The sequence below is a fragment of the Arachis stenosperma genome, chromosome 3, assembly GCF_014773155.1.
Source record: "Arachis stenosperma cultivar V10309 chromosome 3, arast.V10309.gnm1.PFL2, whole genome shotgun sequence".
Lineage (NCBI taxonomy): Eukaryota > Viridiplantae > Streptophyta > Magnoliopsida > Fabales > Fabaceae > Arachis > Arachis stenosperma.
The window spans coordinates 42,374,909-42,395,221 of record NC_080379.1 but is presented as its reverse complement, the minus strand read 5'-3'; the positions used below and the strand labels follow the sequence as shown (position 1 = coordinate 42,395,221).

The following is a 20,313-nucleotide window of genomic DNA, read 5'->3' as shown; positions in this document are numbered from 1 at the left end:
GGTTGGTTTTCTCACAGAACATGGACCCATATTTCAGTGCATGTCTCAGAAGGCATGGGATTGTTATTGGACATTTTTCTCCAGTATGTGGAGCCAGCCAGGGGGAACAAAAATACACAAGCTCGAGCTGCCACGTGGCCATGTCACCCTGCTTCTGTAGTTCATTAATAACATAACTGCAAATCTTACATTATAAATAGTAGTATTGTTATCCACATTATCTAGACATACAAGTTAAGCCTCTCACATAATCTGTTTTATAAAGTCACATCACATGGCTGAATTCACAGCAGATTTGAATAGTTTTAGACCTTCTTTTCCTTTCTTAGATATTAACACTATGGAACTAACAAATGGATTCAAAGGGGTGATGAATGTGAATTCACATATCCTAAACAACAACTCAAGTTTGCATATGCAGGACTTTTTTATGCCTTTCAACACAAGTCACAGCTTCATAACTTCTCCAGAATCTAAATTTTCAGGCCTTGTCCATTATGTTAATCACAGTAATCTTCCATCTTCACTTACCATATCTTCAACAGATAATGAAATCCAACAAGGTAAAAAGCGCAAAGCGGTTGATACGCTGGACACCATGTCAGCAAACTCAACTCCTGCAGTATCTGAGAGTGGCAGCAACACAAAAAATGTATGTTTTCTTGAAATTTTCAATTCACTTTCTTTTCTTTTTTGGATATTTCATTGTTTGAGATGTATGCAGCATAGATGTTCATTTTCACTGCATGTGTTACAGAACTATGGAAGAGGGAAGAGAGGAAAAAAGAATGAAACAGAAGAAAAGAAATCAAAGGAAGTAGTTCATGTTAGAGCAAGAAGAGGCCAAGCTACTGATACTCACAGTTTAGCAGAAAGGGTACCATTTCTAATACCCTCTACAAAGAAATAAATGAATGTGGACTAATACATATTTATCATTTAATAAATGTAATTCAGGTTAGAAGAGGAAAAATCAATGAGAAACTTAAATTCTTACAGAACATTGTCCCGGGATGTTATAAGGTAAAGCAGATTCTGATTTTTATATATCTTAGTTACCCAAAAAAAAATCTGATTTTTTTAATAAACTTGCAGACTATGGGAATGGCAATAATGTTGGAAGAGATCATAAACTATGTTCAGTCCTTGCAGCATCAAGTGGAGGTAAGTGATGATCAGAATAGCGAAGTTTTTTATTGTTATAATTGCTGGCAATGAATTCATGTTTGATTATACTTTGCAGTTCCTCTCTATGAAGCTTAATGTAGCAAGTGCTTTCTATGACTTCAACTCACAGACAGATGCTTTCGAAACAGTGCTGGTGCATGCTCACTGAATTGAAATTCTCATCACTATATTATTTATTTATATGTAAATAATGTTTGAAATTTGAATTGTTGCAGAGAGCAAGGGCATCAGAAGCAAAAGAGTTGGTGAAGAATGAGAGAGAGGAACATGGCATTCAACCAACTTGGCCTTATTGCTTTTAAGTTTTAACCACACAAGTCGTGAACCATGAAGAAGCTATTATGTTTTTCTAGTTCCTACCATTTTAGAAGATCATTTGTTTCCATTCGTTCACAATTCTTGTTTGTATAATCCCAACAACTCAATTGAGCCAATACGTGATGTGTTCTTGAGTGAAAATTGAAATATATTATAATAATAAAATATGATGAAACCCCATCGGCCAGCAACCAACCTTAAATAAAATTCGGATCTGCAATAGATTAGTCATTAGTTTGTTAGATGGGGAGATACTGTGAAAAATAAAAAAAAATGATGTAACAACTTTAATAATTAATTAATTTTAAAACCTCATGACAAAACTCATTTTCGATGATTTTGATAATTTGGAGTAAAAATTTCTAACCATATTAGATGCACACAAAAATTAATTACCAAATTAATTATTTGGATAGAATTTATATTGTAATACAAAAATACATATTTTCTATGATTTAAAAATATATGTATTAATACACAAATATATGATGATTAATTTAACGACTAATGTTTTGTGCGCAGATAATATTTTTTAAAATTGTTAGGTGTAGGGCTGGAAGTCAGTCAAGCCAACTCGAGCTCAACTCGTTAATAGTTCGATAAGCTGAGTTCGTGAATTTATGAGTTGAGCCTGAAATTGAGTTTATAAATTAAATAACCCGAGTTTGAGCGTGGATAAGCTCAACTCATTAACTTGGGAGCTGACTCGATTATATATATACAATTTATACACACATATCCTATATACATTTAGTTTATACTTTTAATATCATATATATACATATAAAATAATAATATATAATTTTACATATATTAGTGTTCTTATTTAAAATTTTATAATTATTTTTATATGATTTTGATGTATGATATAAATAAAAAATTCATAATTAATAGATACATAATATATAAAGTTTATATTTTTTAATATATATATATATATATATATATATATATATATATATATATATAAAAGTTATAATTTATTAATATAAAATTATAGATTATGTTCCTGTTATTTAAGCCAGCTCGTGAGCTCGAGTCGGCTCATAAACTTTCGGTGAGCAAAATTTGAGTTTAAGAAATAAGTTCGATAGTTAATAAGTAGAGTCATGAGTCAAGCTCAATTTTCGTGAGTCGAGTTTGAGCTTGGTCTAGTTCGACTAAACTTGGCTCACTTCCAGCCCTAGTTGTGATTATTCTCATCATAGTTAGCAGAACCGGACCGGACCGGCCGGTTCGACCGGAAAACCGGTAAACCGGACCCTATACCGGTCCGGTCCAAGAATAGGACCGTTCAAGGCCAAGAACCGGAATGAACCGGTTAAATTCGGAACGAACCGGCCAAAACCGATGAAAACCGGCTCGGGCCGAACCGCTCGGTCCCAACCGAAGGCGAAGCTACGACGCACCTGGGCTCTGCAAGAACACCATGCTCTCCTCTCTGCTCCCGTGCCAAGTGTCAAAGCTTTGTGTTTTTTGGAAAATTTTTTAAAATGGCTACAATGGGGTTCGAACTTGGCACATGAAGGTTGCAAGTAGGATGCCCATGCCATCAAGCTACTTTGCTTCTTGCTAACATATATCCAAATTATAATACATATAGTAAGTTTTTATTATACTTATATTCAATTAATTTTAATTTTAAAGTCCCTCATTTTTAAATCAATTATATTTTATTTAACTATAAATTATATATATATATATAAACAAAAAAAATTATTAATCACAAATTATTTTTTTTTCATTATTATATGATATCTATTAATATTATTTTTTTTAATAAATAATTGTAGTATATAATGATAAGTAAAGACTCACATGCAGTTGTCTTCGTATGAAGTTGATAGTTGAAAATCATTAGATGATATTTAGTTAAACTTATCAAATCATCTAACTATTTTTAAATATCAACTTCACATAAAAATTAACTATATCTAAGTTTTTATTTATAATAATATAATAATACAATAAATATAAATTAATTAATAAAGTATTAAAATTTGAAAATGATAACTATTTTTATAAAAACAAAATAAAAGTACTTATAATAAAGAAAAAATAATTAAATTTTACATAATTATTTAATTATACCGGATTAACCGGTTCAACCAGTGACCCACCGGTTGAACCAGTAACCCAGTGACCCAGTAACTTTACCGGTTCGATCACCGGTTCGGTTCTGATAACTATGATTCTCATGACTCTCTCATGCTCGACCAATTAAACCTTACTATAATTATCAAATAAAATTGATTTAATAACAATGACAGCAGCGGCATCAAATGAAGCCCCAGAAGCATTGAATTTCAAATTGCAGCTATTATTGAATTCAATCAATATAGTGGCTGTAGTTCTTTTGTCATGAATAATCTCTAAGGCTGAAAATTGACTCGACGATACACTTTACTTGTTATTTGTGCCTCTCTTTCTCTCTCACTATTCAAAACTCTGGTAATTAATAATGTAAGCAAGTTTTTCTGGTGTACAAAATCTGTTGACTTGATTGCGTTGGTTTCTACCAAGTTCCACACTGAATTGTTGCCATAGTTTGGAGGCCCTACGGCATCAATTATGTCGGTAAACTGAAAATTTAATAGTATTGTTAATCCGTTTAAGCAGTGTAAATACAACTACTAGAGTTACTAGTGCGGAACAATATGGCGACCAACTAGAGAGCTGAATCCAAATCGATCATGGAACCCACCTACACTTAAAATCGTTGTGGATGTTGGCAATTCATTAAGTGAATGATTGAGGAAACAAAATATTTACAACATATTGGGTTGTCATTAAACAATGAAAGGGGAAGGGAGGGTTAGATGCATTGCATCATGAAATTGGGAGTAGATATGGGCCACGCCATGCTCAAAAGAAGATGGGCAATGTGGGTTCTCCATCACTTTTGCTTTCTGAGGTCTTAGCTTCACTGCAACTCTCTATCTATTTCCTATTTGACCCACTATTGACCAAGGTCTTTATTTGTCTCTTAGATAGTTATATTAAATGATGGGTCCCAATGTAAGACCCAAGTTCATAGAAGGGGTATATATATTCCTAATTTGAGGGACATATGTTGGAGAGTTGGAGGTAGTTGTTCAGGGAAGGACTAGTACTTAATTGGGGAAAGTTAAAGGACTTAGCCACAGTGGGCTTATCTTGAACCCCTTTCAAGTAAAATAAACTACAACTTGTTGCTGCCACCTTAGTTCACATGGCATATTTTCTCCTCTTCACCTTAAAGGTTTAGGATTCAAACTCTAGAGATTCATACCTAAAATTGAGGATTGTCTAATTCATTGAAAAAAAAAACTACAACTTGTTGCTTGTTAGATGCTCTTCATAGTTCATAGAAAGAATTCTTACATTTGTTTTCGATTGATACGTAAGTCCTTTTTTAAAAAGCATTTGTCATAATTAATGGATATGAATTAAATTGTTTAATTTAAAAATTTTAAAAGACTAATATATCTAATTTTAAAGTTTAAAAAGATTAATATGTATATTAATTAAATTGTTTGATATTTTGAATCATTTAACCAATAATAATTCACCTACTAATCTCAATATATTAATTAATCCTGAAATTATTCTTGAAAAAGATAGATTTAGATCTCAACTAGTGTTATGAATTCCACCCAAATTGTTTCAACTCTATTTGTTTTTGTTGTTTTTGCTCTAAATTAAACAACTAGGTCCCTGTCACTAACAGCATTAAGTGTTTTTTAATGAAAGGACTTGACGTGTCAAAAGGAAGCAAACTTCATGGATTTATTTAATAACACTCAACAAACTCCTAACATTAACCACCATGGCTACTACCCAAATATCCTTCCTAAAACTATCAACACCAAAACCCATCCAACCTGCTCATTAACACAAACTATGCCTATACCCTCACAACAATTCAACACATTGTTAAGAAAGAAGAAGTCAAAACTTAAGTAACAAATTGTGTGAAGTCAATAAAATTTTATTATGAGAAGAGTTCAGTTAGAGTGGCTATTAAAAGTAGTTAGAGGGTGTTAGTGCAGTTTTTATTAGACTATAAATAGGAGCTACGTACTTTTGTATCAACACTCTTTAATAACACATTCTTCTCATTCAGCTTTTAATCATTTTTATCATTACTTTCTCTGCATCATTCTCTTTTCTTTGGTCATCAGTGTTCTTTCTCAATAGATACAAGATCTTTCACATGGTATCAAGACCAGGTTGAAAACGATCATGGCTCTACCCTTTGCAACTTCATCAACAAATCTCAAGAACGCACTGGTTCCTCTGGCAGACAAACTTAAAGAAAATAACTTCTCAACATGGAGGCACAGCATCCTTCTAACAATTCAGACGCTTGAGCTTGAAGATCATCTCGATCCATCAAAAATCTCATCACAGCAAGAATCGATTACAATTGTTGAAGAAAGTGAAATCTCAGATTCTTCAAAACAAACACCAACCCCCTCTGCTACAAAAGATGATGTTGCTTCAACGACGATTCCACACCTACATCAACAATTCAGAAAAACTCATCCAAATACAAAGAATGAATGCAAAATGATTTTGCACTCATGACTTGGGCTGTATCCTCCATGAATGGTACATACAAGAACAAGATGGTACACTGCATTACTTTTGCTTAAATGTGGGAAAAGATTAATCACATCTTTACGGTTTCTTCAAGAACACGTATTCAAAGTTTAAAGACTCAGCTTAGAGCTTACAAGAAAACCACAATAATTACTAAATATCTTTCTACAATTCGCAAGATTGCAAACTCTCTCATTGCTATAAGTTACCTATTTCAAAAAGATAATCACATTCAAGCTATCCTGGATGGTTTCACAGAAGAATATCAAGGTTACATTACATCAGTGATGTCTCGAATGACAAATTTCACAATTTATGAAGCAGAATCATTTTTGCTTGCTTATGAAGATATGCTCAAGAGGTTTAAGAAGCTTGAACCAGGGATTGTTTTAGCAAATTTAGCTCAAGTTTCTCCATTTTCAACACCAAACTTTGGAAGAGAAGCAATGGAAGAAGGGGCCATGCTGGGAGATCTATAAGAGGGGGTGCTAGCTTTATGAATTCAAGACTTTAATGCCAATTATGTGACAGAGTGGGTGACGTTGGGATTTTTGCTAGTAAAGAATTTTATAAAAAATAGTCGCTGATGAGCGGATATTTTATACGCTTTTTGGGGGTAATTTCATGTAGATTTTAGTATATTTTAATTAGTTTTTAGTAAAATATTATTAGCTTTTAGGAAAAAATCATATTTCTGGACTTTACTATGAGTTTGTGTATTTTTCTGTGATTTCAGGTATTTTCTGGCTGAAATTGAGGGAGCTGAGCAAAAATCTGAGTTAGGCTGAAAAAGGACTGCTGATGCTGTTGGATCCTGACCTCCCTGCACTCGAAATGAATTTTCCAGAGCTACAGGAGTCCAATTGGCGCGCCCTCAACGGCTTTGGAAAGTAGACATCCAGGGCTTTCCAGCAATATATAATAGTTCATACTTTGCGCGAAGATAGACGACATAAATTGGCGTTCAACGCCAGTATCATGCTGCTGTCTGGCGTCCAGCGCCAGAAACAGGTTACAAACTGGAGTTCAACGCCAGAAACAGGTTACAACCTGGCGTTGAACGCCCAAAACAGCCCCAGGCACGTGAGAAGCTTAAGTCTCAGCCCCAGCACACACCAAGTGGGCCCCAGAAGTGGATTTCTGCATCATCTATCATAGTTTACTCATCTTCTGTAAACCTAGGTTACTAGTTTACTATTTAAACGACTTTTAGAGATTAACTTTGTACCTCATGACATTTTAGATCTGAAATTTGTACCTTTTGGCAGCATGAGTCTCTAAACTCCATTGTTGGGGGTGAGGAGCTCTGCAGCGTCTCGATGAATTAATGCAATTATTTCTATTTCTCCACTCAAACGTTTGTATGTTCTATCTAAGATGTTCATTCGCGCTTAATTATGGAGAAGGTGATGATCCGTGACACTCATCACCTTCCTCAACTCATGAACGTGTGCTTGACAACCACCTCCGTTCTACATCAGACTGAATGAGCTTCTCTTAGATTCCTTAACCAGAATCTTCATGGTATAAGCTAGAATAGATGGCGGCCACTCTTGAGGATCCGGAAGGTCTAAACCTTGTCTGTGGTATTCCGAGTAGGATTCAAGGATTGAATGGCTGTGACGAGCTTCAAACTCACGATTGCTGGGCGTGATGACAAACGCAAAAGGATCAATGGATCCTATTCCAACATGATCGAGAACCAACAGCTGATTAGCCGTGCTGTGACAGAGCATCTGGACCGTTTTCACTGAGAGGATGGGAGGTAGCCACTGACAATGGTGACACCCTACATACAGCTTGCCGTAGACGTGCTTTACAAACAATTGAGTTGAATGTTACATTGCAGAAATTCAGAGGACAAAGCATCTCCAAAACTCCAACATATTCCCCATTACTGCACAACAAGTAACGATTTTATTCTCTTTTATTTTTCTAATCTAATAATTCCCATTGATAATTTTGATTGATATCCTGACTAAGAACAATAAAATAAACATAGCTTGCTTCAAATCAATAATCTCCGTGGGATCGACCCTTACTCACGTAAGGTATTACTTGGACGACCCAGTGCACTTGCTGGTTAGTGGTACCAGATCATAAGAAAGTTTGATTTTGATATTGAGATTAAGATTTCGTGCACCAAGTTTTTGGCTCCGTTGTCGGGGATTGTTCGAGTTTGAACAAACTAAAGGTTTATTTTATTTCTTAGATTAGGAATAATTTATTTTTGTTGTTATAGAGTCATTAAATTCTGATAGGATAATTTCTTTTCAAAAAAAAAATTTTCAAAAATATTATTTTTCTTTATCAATTTTTAATTTCTTTTCGTGAGTTTAGTGTCTTGTTCAAAGTTTGGTGTTAATTGCATATTTTATATTTTTCTTTAAATTTTTGAATTTGTGTTCTTTGTTCTTCATTGATCTTCAAGTTGTTCTTATTTATTTTTCTTGTTTGATCCTGAGTTTTTCTTGTTTTGTGTCTTTTCTTGTTTTTCTTGTGCTTTTTCAAAACATTAACTTTCAAAAATTATACTTTTTTCCATAAAAATAATACATCTTTAAAATACGTTACATTTTTTGCTTAGTTGGTTATAGCGTTGGCTTATGTTCTTGGCAATTAGGCATCTTCTTTTTAAAATCTTTTTTCAAAAATAATTTTTCTTGATTTAATCTTGTGCCAAACTTTAAGTTTGGTGTTTTCTTGTTGATCTTTCTTCAATTTTTGAAAATTTAGTGAAGTTTTCAAAAAAATTTTAAGTTTGGTGTTCTTTCTTTTGTTCTTGTGTTCTTGTGAATCTTCAAGGTGTTCTTGAGTTTTTCTTGTGTTTTAATCTTAAAATTTTTAAGTTTGGTGTTCCTTGGTGTTTTCCCTCCAAAATTTTCGAAAATAAGGAGCATTAGATTTAAAAATTTTAAGTCTTGTGTCTTTTGTGTGTTTTTCTCTTTCATCATAAAATTCAAAATTAAAAAAAATTATCTTTTCTAACTAATTTTAAACTATATTTTCAAAATTTTTATATAAAAATTCAGATTTCAATTTCAAAATTTTTCAATTCTTTTTTTTATTATTTTATTTTTTATTATCTTTTTCAAAAATTTTGTCCTAACCACTTTCTCCTTTTCCTCAAATTTTTCGTAAATCTTCAAAAAAAAAATATTTTCATTTTTTTATTTCGTTTTTACGTGTTCTATTTTTACTTTATTTTATAAAATAAATTTTTATAAAATAAATAATATCAACATACATATCATCTCCCTTGTTCTACCATGGAATTAAGTGGAAATGAACAGTCCAGGAGGACTCTGGGGTCATATGCTAACCCCACTACTGCTTCATATGGGAGTAGTATATGTATACCCTCCATTGGAGTTAGTAGCTTTGAGTTGAATCCTAAGCTCATTATCATGGTGCAGCAAAACTGCCAGTATTCCGATCTTCCACATGAAGAACCTACAGAGTTTCTAGCACAATTTTTACAAATTGCTGACACAGTACATGATAAAAAAGTGGATCAGGATGTCTACAGATTATTATTGTTTCCATTTGCTGTAAAAATTAAGCTAAGAGGTGGTTAAATAACCAACCTAAGAACAGCATAACGACATGGAAACAGCTGTCAGAAAAATTCCTGAATCACTATTTTCCTCCAAAACGGATGACACAGCTAAGGCTGAGCATCCAAGGCTTCAAACAAGGAGATAATGAATCTCTTTATGATACTTGGGAGAGATACAGAGAGATGTTGAGAAAATGCCCCTCTGAAATATTTTCAGAGTGGGTGCAATTAGACATCTTCTACTATGGGCTTACAGAAAGAGCTCAGATTTCTCTAGACCATTCAACTGGTGGATCTATACATATGAGAAAAACAATTGAAAAAGCTCAAGAGCTTATTGATACAGTTGCCAGAAATCAGCATCTGTACCTAAACAGTGAATCCTCCATGAAAGAAGAAGCTAAAACAGTAACTGCTGAACTCAATCCGGTAGATCAAGCTAATGAATTCATTCAACAGCTGGATTTTCTAACCCAGCAGCTAGCCGAATTCAAGGAAATACTACAGGAAACAAGAATGGCTAATAGGAATATGGAAGTACAGTTAAAGCAAACAGAAAAGCAACTGTCAAAACAAATAGTAGAAGAATGCCAAGTAGTTCAATTAAGAAGTGGGAAAACATTAAATACCTCACTTCAAAGCAGCAGGAACCCATGAAATGAACAAATGGCTACTCAAAATCCCTCTGAGGACAATCAGAGCCCAGAGAGGAATAAGGCTGGCGCTGAACGCCCAGACCATGCTCATTTCTGGCGTTCAACGCCAGAAACAAGCATGAATCCGGCGTTGAACGCCCAAAGGGAGCACAGTTCTGGCGTTCAGACGCCAGTAACAGATAAGGAATTGGCGTCTAACGCCACTCCAGCTCCCACCCCTGGCATTCAAACGCCAGTGGGGGATCAGTCACATACAAGTGCTGATAACAACCCTTCTAAAAAGGCTTCCCAATCCACATCTGTAGGCAATAAACCTGCAGTAACTAAGGTTGAGGAATACAAAGCCAAAATGCCTTATCCTCAAAAACTCCGCCAAGCGGAACAGGATAAGCAATTTGCCTGCTTTGCAGACTATCTCAGGACTCTTGAAATAAAGATTCCGTTTGCAGAAGCACTTGAGCAAATACCCTCTTATACTAAGTTCATGAAAGAGATCTTAAGTCATAAGAAGGATTGGAGGGAGACTGAAAAAGTTTACCTCACTGAAGAATGCAGTGCAGTCATTCTGAAAGGCTTACCTGAGAAGCTTAAAGATCCTGGGAGCTTTATGATACCATGCACATTAGAGGGTACTTGTACCAAGCAAGCTTTATGTGATCTTGGGGCAAGTATCAACCTAATACCTGCATCTACTATCAGAAAGCTTGGTTTAATTGAAGAAATCAAACCAACCAGGATATGTCTTCAACTTGCTGATGGCTCCATTAAATACCCATCAGGTGTGATTGAAGACATGATTGTTAAGGTTGGGCCATTTGCCTTTCCTACTGACTTTATGGTGTTGGAAATGGAGGAGCACAAGAGTGCAACTCTCATTCTAGGAAGACCTTTCCTAGCAACTGGCCGAACCCTCATTGACGTCCAAAAAGGGGAAGTAACCTTGAGAGTCAATGAGGAGGAGTTCAAGTTGAATGTTGTCAAAGCCATGCAACATCCAGACACCCCAAATGACTGCATGAGTGTTGATATTATTGACTCTCTGGTAAGAGAGGTCAATATGGCTGAGAGTCTCGAATCAGAGCTAGAGGACATCTTTAAAGATGTTCAGCCTGATCTGGAGGAATCAGAGAGAATAGTAGAACCTCTGAAAATCCCTCAGGAAGAGGAGAAACCTCCTAAACCCGAGCTCAAACCATTACCACCATCCCTAAAATATGCATTCCTGGGAGAAGGTGATACCTTTCCTGTAATCATAAGCTCTACCTTAAAGCCACAGGAAGAGGAAGCACTAATTCAAGTGCTAAAGACACACAAGACCGCTCTTGGGTGGTCCATCAGTGATCTCAAGGGCATTAGCCCAGCCAGATGCATGCACAAAATCTTACTGGAGGGTGACGCTAAGCCAGTGGTTCAACCACAAAGGCGGCTGAATCCAGCCATGAAGGAGGTGGTGCAGAAAGAGGTCACTAAGTTACTAGAGGCTGGGATTATTTATCCTATTTCTGATAGCCCCTGGGTAAGCCCTGTCCAAGTCATCCCTAAGAAAGGTGGCATGACAGTGGTTCATAATAAAAAAAATGAACTGGTTCCTACAAGAACAGTTACTGGGTGGCGTATGTGTATTGATTATAGAAGGCTCAATACAGCCATCAGAAAGGATCATTTTCCTTTACCATTCATAGACCAGATGCTAGAAAGACTGGCAGGTCATGAATACTACTGCTTCCTAGATGGATATTTAGGTTATAATCAAATTGCAGTAGATCCAAAAGATCAAGAGAAAACAGCATTCACATGTCCATCTGGAGTATTTGCATACAGAAGGATGCCATTTGGCCTGTGCAATGCACCTGCAACCTTTCAAAGGTGCATGCTCTCAATTTTCTCTGATATGGTGGAAAAATTTCTGGAAGTCTTCATGGATGACTTTTTAGTATTTGGAGACTCATTCAGCTCCTGTCTTAACCATCTAGCACTTGTTCTAAAGAGATGCCAAGAGACTAACCTGGTTTTAAACTGGGAAAAATGTCACTTTATGGTGACTGAAGGAATTGTCCTTGGGCACAAAATCTCGAACAAGGGAATAGAGGTGGATCAAGCTAAGGTAGAGGTAATTGAAAAATTACCACCACCTACCAATGTTAAGGCAATCAGAAGCTTTCTGGGGCATGCAGGATTCTATAGGAGGTTTATAAAGGATTTTTCAAAAATCGCTAAACCTTTGAGCAACCTGCTAGCTGCTGACACGCCATTTGTCTTTGATAAGGAGTGTCTGCAGGCATTTGAGACTCTGAAAGCTAAATTGGTCACAACACCAATCATCTCTGCACCAAACTGGACATTGCCATTTGAACTAATGTGTGATGCCAGTGACCATGCCATTGGTGCAGTGTTGGGACAAAGGCATGACAAGCTTCTGCACGTCATTTACTATGCCAGCCGTGTTCTAAATGATGCACAGAAGAATTACACAACCACAGAAAAAGAGCTGCTTGCAGTGGTTTACGCCATTGACAAGTTCAGATCCTATTTAGTAGGATCAAAAGTGATTGTGTACACTAATCATGCTGCTCTCAAATATCTACTCACAAAGCAGGATTCAAAACCCAGACTTATCAGATGGGTGTTGCTTCTGTAAGAGTTTGATATAGAAATAAGAGACAGAAAAGGGACAGAAAACCAAGTAGCAGATCACCTTTTCCGAATAGAACCAGTAGTAGGGGCATCCCCCCTCTCACTGAGATCTCTGAAACTTTTCTGGATGAGCAACTCTTTGCCATCCAGGAAGTGCCATGGTTTGCAGACATTGCAAACTACAAGGCAGTGAGATTCATACCCAAAGAGTACAGTAGGCAGCAATCAAAGAAATTGATCACGGATGCAAAGTACTATCTTTGGGATGAACCATATCTCTTTAAGAGATGTGCAGACGGAGTAATCCGTAGATGTGTGTCTAAAGAAGAAGCGCAAAAGATCCTATGACACTGCCATGGATCACAGTATGGAGGACATTTTGGAAGTGAGCGAACAGCCACAAGAGTCCTCCAATGTGGCTTCTACTGGCCTACTCTCTATAAAGATTCCCGAGTGTTTGTACTTAATTGTGACAGTTGCCAGAGATCTGGCAATCTGCCTCACAGTTATGCCATGCCTCAACAAGGGATCTTGGAGATTGAGTTGTTTGATGTATGGGGTATTGACTTCATGGGACCTTTTCCACCATCATACTCAAACACTTATATTCTGGTGGCAGTGGATTATGTATCCAAATGGGTGGAAGCTATTGCAACACCCACTAATGACACTAAAACAGTGTTAAAATTCCTCCAGAAATACATCTTCAGCAGATTTGGTACCCCTAGAGTATTAATCAGTGATGGGGGCACTCATTTCTGCAATAAACAGCTTTACTCTGCTTTGGTTTGTTATGGAGTTAGCCACAGAGTAGCTACTCCATATCACCCACAGACTAATGGGCAAGCTGAAGTCTCAAATAGAGAACTCAAAAGAATCCTGGAACGAACTGTAATTAACCGTAGAAGGGATTGGGCAAGAAGCTTGGATGATGCTCTATGGGCATATAGAACAGCATTCAAGACCCCTATAGGGACCTCTCCATACCAGCTTGTGTATGGAAAGGCATGTCACTTGCCAGTGGAACTGGAACATAAGGCCTACTGGGCAACCAGATTCCTGAACCTTGATGCCAAGTTAGCTGGAGAAAAACGATTGCTTCAGTTAAATGAGCTAGAAGAATTTAGACTCAATGCTTTCGAGAATGCAAAAATTTACAAAGAGAAAGCAAAAAGATGGCATGATAAGAAATTGTCATCCAGAGTCTTTGAGCCGGGGCAGAAAGTTCTGCTATTTAATTCTAGGCTCAAATTATTCCCCGGGAAATTAAAATCCCGGTGGAGAGGTCCATATGTGATTACAAGTGTATCACCATATGGATACGTAGAGCTTCAAGATAATGAATCTAACAAAAAGTTCATTGTTAATGGACAGAGAGTTAAATATTATCTTGAAAGCAATTTCGAGCAAGAATGCTCAAAACTGAGACTAGATTAAAAGCTCAGTAATAGTCCAGCTAACGACATTAAAGAAGCGCTAGCTGGGAGGTAACCCATCCATTCACAAAATTTAATTTTATTTGTTTCTGCTAATTAATTGATTTTTACAGATATATGTCAGAGTATCTTCAAAAGGTAAAATAGCAATTGATTGAATTCACTGAGTTACAGGGAAATTTAGAAGCTCACTGGCATGAAAAAGCCAGTAAGAAACGTTTTGGGCGTTGAACGCCCAAAAGAAGCACCCACTGGGCGTTCAACGCCAGTAAGGGTAGCCATCTGGGCGTTGAACGACAGAAGGGTAGCCATCTGGGCGTTGAATGCCAGAAAGAAGCACCTTCTGGGCGTTTAACACCAGAATTACAGCATCCTGGGCGTTCAGAAAAATGCCAGTGACAAAGGACTTCCTGGCGTTCAACGCCAGAAAGAAGCAACAGCTGGGCGTTGAACGCCCAGGAGAAGCAACAATTGCGCGTTAAACGCCCAAAACATGCAGCAGTTGGGCGTTTAACGCCAGGATGGTGGGGAGGAGGTAAAATTCATTTTTCTTCAAAAATTTTCTAATTTTTATGTTTCAATTCATGATTTTTTGCATAAACATGTTTCCAAATATCATCCTTCAATTCCAAAAATTTTAATCCTAATTTCTAAAATCCCTAATTTCTGAAATCCCTTTTTTAAAAATATCAAATGTATCTTAATTCATAAACACAAATCTTTTTCCAATCCAAATCTTTTTCAACTCATCATATCTTTTGGATTTCGAAATTACCTCTCCCTCTATTCCTCTCCTATCCTTTATTTTGCTTGAGGACAAGCAAACCTCTAAGTTTGGTGTGATTTGCCATGATCACTGAGCTAAAACTCATCAAGATCATGGCACCTAAGGGAACAGGAAGAGCAAGGGCGTAACTTAAAGGAACTGAAGCATCAGAACTTATCTCTTGAAGGACCAAGCACCCCCCAGACTAGAGGAACATTCACTTCCCAAAATACAGGTTGTTAAGTTCTAATTTTAAGTTTTAATTCTGTGATAGTATTATTATAGAAATTTACCTTAGAAGTTATATAGGAGTAGTAGTAATTAGCATGTCTATTTTGGTCTTATTTCCAATTAAGCTATAATTTATTTTTCTCATCATCATCAAACATGAATAAAATAGTAGATTTTTAGAATAAAGAGGCAATATTTTTTCGAGTTCTTAATAAGGAAAATTCTAATTATTTATATGTGGTGGCAATACTTTTTGTCTTCTGAATGAATGCCTGAATAGGGTATATTTTTGATATTGAATTTCATGAATGTTAAAATTGTTGGCTCCTGAAAGAATGATGAACAAGAGAAATGTTATTGATGATCTGAAAAATCATGAATTTGATTCTTGAAGCAAGAAAAAGCAGTGAAAAAAAATTACAAGAAATCATTGGAAAAAAAAAGGAACAAAAGCCAATAGCCCTTAAAACCAAAAGGCAAGGGTGAAAAGGATCCAAGGCTTTGAGCATCAGTGGATAGGAGGGCCAAGGAAGTAGTTCCAGGCCTAAGCGGCTAAATCAAGCTGTCCCTAACCATGTGCTTGTGTCATGAAGGTCCAAGTGAAAAGCTTGAGACTGAGTGGTTAAAGTCATGATCCAAAGCAAAAAGAGTGTGCTTAAGAGCTCTGGACACCTCTAACTGGGGACTCTAGCAAAGCTGAGTCACAATCTGAAAAAGGTTCACCCAGTCATGTGTCTATGGCATTTGTGTATCCGGTGGTAATACTGGAAAACAAAGTGCTTAGGGCCACGGCCAAGACTCATAAAAGTAGCTGTGTTCAAGAATTAACATATGGTGCACGAAATTGTGATCATCAATGGCGCCATCAACATGGTACGCTCATTGCAATCTCAACTCTTTATCACAACTCCGCACAACTAACCAGCAAGTGCACTGGGTCGTCCAAGTAATAAACCTTACGCGAGTAAGGGTCGATCCCACGGAGATTGTTGGTATGAAGCAAGCTATGGTCACCTTGTAAATCTTAGTCAGGCAGACTCAGATGGTTATAGATGAAATATGAATAAAAGATAAAGATAGAGATACTTATGCAATTCATTGGTAAGAACTTCAGATAAGCGAATGGAGATGATTTGTCCCTTCCGTCTCTCTGCTTTCCTACTGTCTTCATCCAATCCTTCTTACTCCTTTCCATGGCAAGCTTATGCAAGGGTTTCACCGTTGTCAGTGGCTACCTCCCATCCTCTCAGTGGAAATGTTCAACGCACCCTGTCACGGCACGGCTATCCAGCTGTCGGTTCTCGATCATGTCGGAATAGAATCCAGTGATTCTTTTGCGTCTGTCACTAACGCCCCACAATCGCGAGTTTGAAGCACGTCACAGTCATTCAATCATTGAATCCTACTCAGAATACCACAGACAAGGTTAGAACTTCCGGATTCTCTTGAATGCCGCCATCAGTTCTAGCCTATACCACGAAGACTCTGATCTCACGGAATGGCTGGCTCGGTTGTCAGGCGAGCGCTCGGTTGTCAGGCGATCAACCATGCATCGTGTATCAGGAATCCAAGAGATATTCACTCAATCTAAGGTAGAACGGAGGTGGTTGTCAGTCACACGTTCATAGGTGAGAATGATGATGAGTGTCACGGATCATCACATTCATCAAGTTGAAGAACAAGTGATATCTTGGAACAAGAACAAGCGGAATTGAATAGAAGAACAATAGTAATTGCATTAATACTCGAGGTACAGCAGAGCTCCACACCTTAATCTATGGTGTGTAGAAACTCCACCGTTGAAAATACATAAGAACAAGAGTGATCATTGGCTTCGGTCCCAAAGAGGGAACCAGAAGAACCAAGATGAAAATACAATAGTAAAAGGTCCTATTTATAGGGAACTAGTAGCTTAAGAATTACAAAGATGAGTAAATGACATAAAAATCCACTTCCGGGCCCACTTGGTGTGTGCTTGGGCTGAGCATTGTAGCATTTTCGTGTAGAGACTCTTCTTGGAGTTAAACGCCAGCTTTTGTGCCAGTTTGGGCGTTTAACTCCCACTTTGGTGCCAGTTCCGGCGTTTAACGCTGGGAATTCTGAAGGTGACTTTGAACGCCGATTTGGGCCATCAAATCTTGGGCAAAGTATGGAATATCATATATTTCTGGAAAGCCCAGGGTGTCTACTTTCCAACGCCGTTGAGAGTGCGCCAATTGGGCTTCTGTAGCTCCAGAAAATCCACTTCGAGTGCAGGGAGGTCAGAATCCAACAGCATCTGCAGTCCTTTTCAGTCTCTGAATCAGATTTTTGCTCAGGTCCCTCAATTTCAGCCAGAAAATACCTGAAATCACAAAAAAACACACAAACTCATAGTAAAGTACAGAAAAGTGAATTTTAATTAAAAACTAATAAAAATATACTAAAAACTAACTAAATCATACTAAAAACATACTAAAAACAATGCCAAAAAGCGTATAAATTATCCGCTCATCACAACACCAAACTTAAATTGTTGCTTGTCCCCAAGCAACTGAAAATCAAATAAGATAAAAAGAAGAGAGAATATGCAATGAACTCCAAAAACATCTATGAAGATCAGTATTAATTAGATGAGCGGGGGCTTTTAGCTTTTTGCCTCTAAACAGTTTTGGCATCTCACTTTATCCTTTGAAATTCAGAATGATTGGCTTCTTTAGGAACTCAGAATCCAGATAGTGTTATTGATTCTCCTAGTTAAGTATGATGATTCTTGAACACAGCTACTTTATGAGTCTTGGCCGTGGCCCAAAGCACTCTGTCTTCCAGTATTACCACCGGATACATACATGCCACAGACACATAATTGGGTGAACCTTTTCAGATTGTGACTCAGCTTTGCTAGAGTCCCCAATTAGAGGTGTCCAGGGTTCTTAAGCACACTCTTTTTACCTTGGATCACGACTTTAACCGCTCAGTCTCAAGTTTTCACTTGACACCTTCACGCCACAAGCACATGGTTAGAGACAGCTTGGTTTAGCCGCTTAGGCCAGGATGTTATTCCTGTAGGCCCTCCTATCTACTGATGCTCAAAGCCTTGGATCCTTTTTATTACCCTTGCCTTTTGGTTTAAAGGGCTATTGGCTTTTTCTGCTTACTTTTTCTTTTTCTCTTCTATTTTTTTTCATTTTTCTCCTTCTTTTTTTTCACTGCTTTTTCTTGCTTCAAGAATCATTTTTATGATTTTTCAGATCCTCAGTAACATGTCTCCTTTTTCATCATTCTTTCAAGAGCCAACAACTTTAACATTCATGAACCACAAATTCAAAAGACATATGCACTGTTCAAGCATACATTCAGAAAACAAAAGTATTGCCACCACATCAAAATAATTAACCTGTTATAAAATTCAAAATTCATGCAATTCTTCTCTTTTTCAATTAAGAACATTTTTCATTTTAAGAAAGGTGATGGATTCATAGGACATTCATAACTTTAAGGCATAGACACTAAGATACTAATGATCATAAGACACAAACATGGATAAACATAAGCATGAAAATTCGAAAAACAAGAAAATAAAGAACAAGGAGATTAAAGAACGGGTCCACCTTAGTGATGGCGGCTTGTTCTTCCTCTTGAAGGTCTTATGGAGTGCTTGAGCTCCTCAATGTCTCTTCCTTGTCTTTGTTGCTCCTCTCTCATGATTCTTTGATCTTCTCTAATTTCATGGAGGAGGATGGAATGTTCTTGGTGCTCCACCCTTAGTTGTCCCATGTTGGAACTCAGTTCTCCTAGGGAGGTGTTGATTTGCTCCCAATAGTTTTGTGGAGGAAAGTGCATCCCTTGAGGTATCTCAGGGATTTCATGATGAGTGGGGTTTCTTGTTTGCTCCATCCTCTTCTTAGTGATGGGCTTGAGGTTATGCCTTCTCAGTTGAACTGGCTTCCCTCTTGAGTCTCTCTTCCATTGAGCGCCCTCTTCACAAATGTCTATGAGGACTTGGTCCAACATTTGATCAAAGTTGACCCTTTTTGAGTTTGAAAGGGACCTCAGGGATCACCTTCTTCAAGGCCACAACTTCATAGAAGTGGTCTTGATACACCCTTGAGATGAATCTCTCCATCTCCCCTGACTCAGAGGTGGAAGCTTTTGCCTTCCCTTTCCTCTTTCTAGAGGTTTCTCCGGCCTTGGATGCCATAAATGGTTATGGAAAAACAAAAAGTAATGCTTTTACCACACCAAACTTAAAAGGTTTGCTCGTCCTCGAGCAAAAGAAGAAAGAAGAGAGTAGAAGAAGAAGAAATAGAGGAGATGGAGATGCCTTTTTTATTCGGCCAAAGGGGGAGAAGTAGTGTTTAGGTTGTGTGAAAATGAGGGGGTGAAGATGGGTTTATATAGGGGTGGAGAGAGGGGTGGAGTTCGGTCATGTAAGGGTGGATGTGAGTGGTGAAGAAAAAGATGGGATTTGATAGGTGAAGGGTTTTTGGGGTTGGTGGGGATCCTGTGGGGTCCACAGATCCTGAGGTGTCAAGGAAAAGTTATCCCTGCACCAAATGGCATGCAAAAATGCGTTTTGAGCCAATTCTGGCGTTAAACACCGGGCTGGTTCCCATTTCTGGCGTTTAACGCCAAGTGCTTGCTCTTTTCTGGCGTTTAACGCCAGTCTGGTGCCCCTTTCTGGCGTTAAACGCCCAGAATGGTGCCAGACTGGGCGTTAAACGCCCATCTGCTAGCCTTACTGGCGTTTAAACGCCAGTAGGTTCTTCCTCCAGGGTGTGCTGTTTTTCTTCCTGTTTTTCATTTTGTTTTTGCTTTTTCAATTGATTTTGTGACTTCTCATGATCATCAACCTACAGAAAACATAAAATAACAAAGGAAAATAGATAAAATATAACATTGGGTTGCCTCCCAACAAGCGTTTCTTTAATGTCAGTAGCTTGACAGAGGGCTCTCATGGAG

General features: G+C 37.3%; 1 protein-coding gene across 1 annotated transcript; it reads left to right on the top strand.

Annotated features, from left to right (window-relative positions):
• The first annotated feature begins 239 nt into the window (after window positions 1-239).
• Window positions 240-1,647, top strand: LOC130970666 (transcription factor BEE 1-like). Its single transcript, XM_057896823.1, has 6 exons — window positions 240-652; window positions 758-877; window positions 958-1,023; window positions 1,096-1,164; window positions 1,244-1,321; window positions 1,404-1,647. Exons 1-6 carry the CDS (start codon window positions 275-277, stop codon window positions 1,488-1,490), a joined length of 798 nt encoding a protein of 265 aa, XP_057752806.1. The 5' UTR covers window positions 240-274; the 3' UTR covers window positions 1,491-1,647.
• The last annotated feature ends 18,666 nt before the right edge of the window (window positions 1,648-20,313 follow it).